The sequence below is a fragment of the Echiichthys vipera genome (genome assembly GCF_963691815.1).
Source record: "Echiichthys vipera genome assembly, chromosome: 8".
NCBI classification, from domain to species: domain Eukaryota; kingdom Metazoa; phylum Chordata; class Actinopteri; order Perciformes; family Trachinidae; genus Echiichthys; species Echiichthys vipera.
The window spans coordinates 20963836-20970231 of record NC_139833.1 but is presented as its reverse complement, the minus strand read 5'-3'; the positions used below and the strand labels follow the sequence as shown (position 1 = coordinate 20970231).

At 41.7% G+C, this 6396-nt stretch overlaps 1 protein-coding gene across 4 annotated transcripts in view; it reads right to left on the bottom strand.

Annotated features, from left to right (window-relative positions):
- Positions 1–4003: 4003 nt before the first annotated feature.
- lars2 (leucyl-tRNA synthetase 2, mitochondrial) overlaps positions 4004–6396 on the bottom strand; it is a 44501-nt gene continuing 42108 nt past the window's right edge. For 3 of the 4 annotated variants that reach the window (XM_083918965.1, XM_083918964.1, XM_083918962.1), the window contains one exon: positions 4004–5374. In XM_083918965.1, coding sequence (XP_083775091.1) covers positions 5195–5374 — 180 coding nt within the window. In that variant the 3' untranslated portion in view covers positions 4004–5194. The remainder of the gene's footprint in view (positions 5375–6396) is intronic. The other variant, XM_083918963.1, reaches the window with a different exon arrangement.

Sequence of the window (6396 nt, the reverse complement as noted above, 5' to 3'; positions counted from 1 at the left end):
GGGGAACCGTCATTCAAAACTTTGCCCTCTCCGCTTCTGTGGAGCCAAAGGTGCTTCAAAAGTGGTTAAATAGACAATATGTCGTCAAAGTCGCGACGTTTAAGTGATAAAAGTAGTGTGTTAACGAGCAGACCGTGGGAGAATCGCTTGAGCACGGAGTCGCACGTTACGTGGCCACCGGTCGCCTGTTTTAAAGGTGCAGTGCGCAAAATGAGACTCGAGTAGGTGGCAGGAGCCTACAATCTGAGCTCAGGTCAGCTCTGGTTTCATTAATCACACAGTAATGAATAAGTGTCTTAAAATAACGGACCTGAGGGCAGATATTCTGCTCCCTCACATCCGGTGTTGTCGTTAAAAATACCCAGAGCTGAGTCACTTCTCTTTGAGTCAGAAAAACACTTCAGCATTTTCTCTTTGCTCCATAAAGTTCCAGATCTGAGCAGAGAGTCCGGCGTTTTTACTGTGGACAACGTTGGAATATAACTAAGTATTAAGAAGGCTATTCTATTAAACATAAGTAGGCTTCAAATGTGAGGGTACTTTTTTTAAATTCTAGCTTTATTCAACAGGACACTGGAGTACTTCAAAGTTATGCTGCTGTTCAAATTCAGAAGGAAATACTTTAACTCCAATTCATGTATATTTGACATTTTACTTTAAGATTTTTCATTTACAAAACTTAAATATGAGACTATCCAACAGCATTACTTATATTCCAATAATGCGTTTCGTATAAAAATAATATAGGTTAATATGATTTTTTTAAGCATTGAGAACTTTCACTTTTCATAGTCCAAGTACATGGTTAATATAATAGGCCAACTCACATCTACTTCCATATATTTCATACTATTGGTTCATGAACCGCATCAAATCTAACGCGTTTTGTACTGATAAATGTATATTTTTACTTCACTCAAAGGATCTGGACAGTTCTTCTACCACTGCTCATGGGTTTAGTTATGAGGAGGAAGCATGAAAGTAAAGCAGATGGGGGAAGGGTAATTATTTTTAGGATACATTCAGGAAGTCCCGTGGCATTCTGACACAACTTTCTAAAGTTTCCTGCCTCTCGTAAACTATCTCTGTAGAGGGGTAAACCCATAAAACTACTGGGACTACTGTATGGGTGTGTTTTTCTTGTGGTTGAGGGGCGCTATTTACAGAGCATGTGCCCCCTCTGTTTTAATGACATCACACATTCCTGCTCATGAAACACACACACACACACACACACACACACACACACACACAAACACACACACACACACACACACACACACACACACACACACACACACACACACACACAGTGTCCTGTCCCTGGCTGGAATATTTGAGACAGAGTTGGGGTACAATAAGATGAACCCGTAATGTGTCTGGGAAAAAAAGATCTACTTTCCCATGACACAAACACACAGGAACACATTTTATTGTGTCATGGATATGTGTGTGTGCGTGTGCGTGTGCGTGTGCGTGTGCGTGTGTGTGTGCGTGTGTGTGTGTGTGTGTGTGTGTGTGTCTCTCTGACTGCCCAAGTTGATGTGAAAAAACATGGAGCCAGTATGTTGAGGGGGGCCTCTATGTAATTAAAACATGAGGTTTATAAGGCATGGTCATCTGTATGTTTGGGAAACATAATGTTGCATTCCCTTCAAGCAATAGGCTTAACTTAACTTATTTCTCTCACACACACACACACTAAAAGAGCGGAGGATATTATTGCAAACTGATGCTATTCACAGAGGTCAGTTTGTATAAATGGAGGAGTAGCTACAAAGTTGTGATATATTGGCCTATACTCTTTTCAAAGAATCAGTTCAAACCTTTCAAGTTTTGATACTTTTTGCTAAATGTCAGTTGCCTGCCTCGCAAATCCTCCTCTCCACTGCAATACCAGTCATCATATATACGTTAAGAAAACGATCTGTTGTTCTTTTTGAGGGATAAGTAGCAGACATCCCAGTTCGACAGCAGTTTGTTGAGTCTTGTTCAGTTTAAAGTGCCGACTACCGACTCAAGTCTGATTCAATGGCTCCTCACTCTTTCCTTCAGTGCTGTGCTCATAGGCTGTGCTGCACTACGTGACGCTACTGCATAACAACCGAATGAGCAGCAGGAAGAGCGTGCACGTTGGAACTATTCTGAATCTATTTGATCCACTAAAGCACTCAGTACATCACTAATTCACATTTGACAGACGGATGAAGACTTACATTTATAACATGCCTGACCTCCAAGAAACAGCAAGTATAATAAAGCAGTAAAATAATGTAAATGTTAAACTGTATGTGCGTTTCTGATTTTCTACAACATAAAAGTGCTTGTGTGTTTTGCAATTACTGTGTGTAATATTTCCTTGTGTTTTCTTCTCCTCTTCTGTTAGTTAGATGTTAATTCACACTTTAATCCACACTATTTGGGAAAACTTGAGATCATTTAAAGAGTTAATTTGCAAAGATAGGTGCAAGCCGTTCTACAAATGAATCTACCTGATATTCATTTTAATGGCACAATAATAAGAAAAAAACCTGATTCATGAAAGAGATCTGATCCAAACAACAGGGCATCAGTTTGACTGATATGCTCTGGAGTTCTTGGCAAATAAACCCTTCAATAAAAAGGCAAAAACATTTTAATGTCAGCAATGAATTAAATCAATCAGTGTTTACAGTAATATTTCTTCAGGCATATGGAGCCTTATTCTCAGTTTCATCTGCCCATGAAGGAAACAACAAGTCAGCTGAATTTATGAAATCCCTTTATCTCAGAGGCTTCACACTCCATCCTTTGGACTGTTGGTCGTTTATTACCGGACATTTGCATAAAAGCGTGCAATTGCAAAAACTGAATCAAATACAAAAAGGGCATCAGCTGCTGGATTTTACTGTATAACGTTTAACTTTGAAGCAGCTTCAGTACTTAATAAAGCCAATTAGTTATCAACGATTCAAGGAATCACCAGCTAGTTTGGGATTTTTTTGATCATTGCTTTGAGTCAAAAAAAAATGTGAATATTTTCTGTTTTTCTTTACTCATCTATGACAGTAAACTGAATATCTTTGAATTGTGGAAAAAAACAAGACATTTGAGGATGTCATCTTGGACTTGGACAAATCGATTAATTAAAAAAAACAACTTATAAATCAACAATGAAAATTAAAAGTTAGCTGCAGCACTAGTACTGAGTGAGCTATAGCTACTGTGTGCTTCCCAACAGATGCTCTGGATGGATTCAACAGCTCTGGCAGACTAAAAAGAGTGGATGAGAAAATAACTGCCCACTTATATGAAACTTTCCCCTACAGTATGGACTACATGCGTAAATGCCACACCTCTGTAAGTGTTCATTGGACAGTCACATTCGTAAAGGCCAAACTGCATAAAAGACTGTTTCTATGGAGATGGAGTCTACAGGAAATACATTAATAACTTTGGCAAGTGTGGTGCCTTCACATACAAGAGTTAAGTTTATTCTCAAGACCATTAAAAGGAGCAGTGGAAATCTGATTATACAATGAGCTCACGCGTATGACCAGATCACCAGCGTTGAGGTCAGCCTCCGAGATAATGAGCTGTGGCGTTCCTGCGTCCCCCCTGTGAGAGCGCAGCCCAACTGCGGGTGCAGTGGAGGACAACTGCTCCGTCGTCTCCACCCTGTTTTAACCAGCCGTTCCTCAAGAGGAAGTGATTTTCTTTTAGTCATCTGAGAATTCATCTCGTTTCTAAGAAAAACTACGACTGTGGACTGAAGACAAAGTGACTCATACTTTAATTCTGCTTAATTCTTTTCAATAATCCTAGTCGTCATGGAAACTGCGCCGAGGACGAAAAGTGTTAAATGACTCCAGGGGCCGTTAGTGACCAAATTTATTATTAGAGGAAATGCATCAGTTCAGCTCAGAGATATCCTACTTTTCTATTTATTCAAACATGGGAAGTGTTTCTTGCCATTTTTGACTCATTTCAATGACACAGCAACTTTAGCTTGTTGTTCAGGTCCAGGATGGTTTATTTTTATGGTGTTACAAAGGAGAGGGGGAAAGGAAGGTGTGAACAAAACAACACTAGAAGAGGAAGAGATCAGGGGTTAATTAATCTAATTATTCCATGCAGCCAGTCTGAAAGTGTGAAAGGAACACATAGACCCTCTATCTTTCTCACATACCCACTCTCTGCTTTGGGATGTGGCCGCATCTGGTTAAGATCAAATTCACAGAATCCTGAGACGATACGGAGAAGAAAACCAACACAGCGCTGGCTTTATTCCTGGATTCTCTTCCTGTTATTCTGTCTCTCCTGTGAGCCTCTTCCTGTAACCTGATGGTCAAAGATAGCTGAGAAATATGATGTTTTTCCCTCCGTCTGCACCTATTTGATTCACCATGTTTCCATGAAAAACAAACCCTCTGTTACCTTACATAATGTGATACAGCGTGACCGTATCAGTCACGAGCTGACCTCCTTATAAAAATAAAAGCGCTTCCTCAAACAGAAGCTGACCTTGCAGAACGTGTCTCATTTTTCAAAGAGATCACATTCCTTTTTTTGGTTCATTCACACACTGCTATCAGACAGAAAAATGTGACTTTTGTTATGCAGCTACTAAAGATCTTGGGCTGCAAGTGCTTGTGCGTATTAAATAAGTGCTTACTCACAGAGCCTTTTAAGACAGGCCAGTGGGTGTACACATGGATACGTTTGACAACGGCTGAGTCACGTCGGCCCGGCAATGGACAACCGTGATATGGCAAGCTGAAAAATCCCCAACCACATAAGACTCTTCAGTGAGATCCAGTAGACCTTTTGATGGCGACGAGATTCAGAGAGCACAGCGGCGTGTCCAGACGCCAAACGTGCGTCCGTTTATGGAGCTCAGAAGAGATCTGCTACTAAAAGCAGCAGCAGGGACAAATACTGATAAGCAGATCTGGACTGCGTGTCTCGGGCAGACGCAGAGGTGTGAAGCTGTGGTCCTGGGTGCGATGCTGAAAGTGGTGTTACGGGGAGAAAAGGGGTCATCTGAGAGGCTCTGACTAACAGGAGCATGATGGGAATTGGAAAACAGGAAATATATAAATACAAACTTTATACATATTTACATCAAAGTTACCACGTGTAATATTCTCTCAGTTTGTCTTAATTTATGTAAAAGTCCACCTCTCTCCGTGCTGAGTCACTGATTGACGGCACATCACTCATCAATGAGGAAGTTGATGAGAGCGGTCCTGGGGGAGAGGATCGCTCTCTTGATGCTGCGCTCGCCAAGAAGCTCCTGTCCTAACGGGCTCTCCATGATGAGCTGCTGCACCCGCTCCAGATCTTTGGACACCCGCAGAGGCACGGACACTGTCCCACAGGGCTTGTTGTTGATCTAATGGAAAAAGAATTAAGAGAGAAATTTATATCTGTTTTGTGAAATGTTCCCCCTTCAACAAGTCTCCATCTGAAAGCAGTTCTGTCCTTTCCCTCCTGGCAGAAAAGGCCTAAAAATAACAGACTCCATCTCTCCTTCCACGTGCTGTATATATACAGGGAAGCCTTACAACATGTAGTTAGTGGTAGGTATGGGACGGCTCTGGGTCCTGTGATGTTTAGAAGTTCATGTGTGCACACGGTTAATGTGATCATGTCCCTGGAAGTGGTTGAAAATGAATGGTGTGTGTGTGTGTGCGTGTGCGTGTGCGTGTGCGTGTGTGTGTGTGTGTGTGTGTGTGTGTGTGTGTGTGTGTGTAAGGCCACTCAGCCTCTGCCTCCATTCTGGGACAAACCCAAGTACGTGATTAGAGAGAGACTGCCTTCACAGGGCAGAGGACGGCCACAACAGAGAGCTCATCATCATCCTCATCAACATCCTTAGAGCACTCGGAGCTCAAATATATGTACTGTGTTTGTGTGTGTGTGTGTGTGTGTGTGTGTGTGTGTGTGTGTGTGTGTGTGTGTGTGTGTGTGTGTGTGTGTGTGTGTGTGTGTGTGTGAGGATTGATTTTCATCTTTGATCTATTAACAAGTCGATATTCAGGACACTGTTAAGATGTGTGTGTGTGGATCTGGTCCAAGATGATTTTTCTAAACTGTCTCATTCCAGCTGGATATTCTCTCTGATTTTCTTGATGCCTTTGACAGTGTAAACAAGGCAAAGAAATGAGAGTGAGAGATTAACAGGGAATCAGGAATAACACGGTGGCTTTGAATAACCGGCTTTTAATTATTGACCCACTTGTCTATGTAGCTTAAAGCACACACACACACACACACACACACACACACACACACACACACACACACACACACACACACACACACACACACACACACACACACACACACACACACACACACACACACACACACACACACACACACACACACACACACACACACACACACACACAC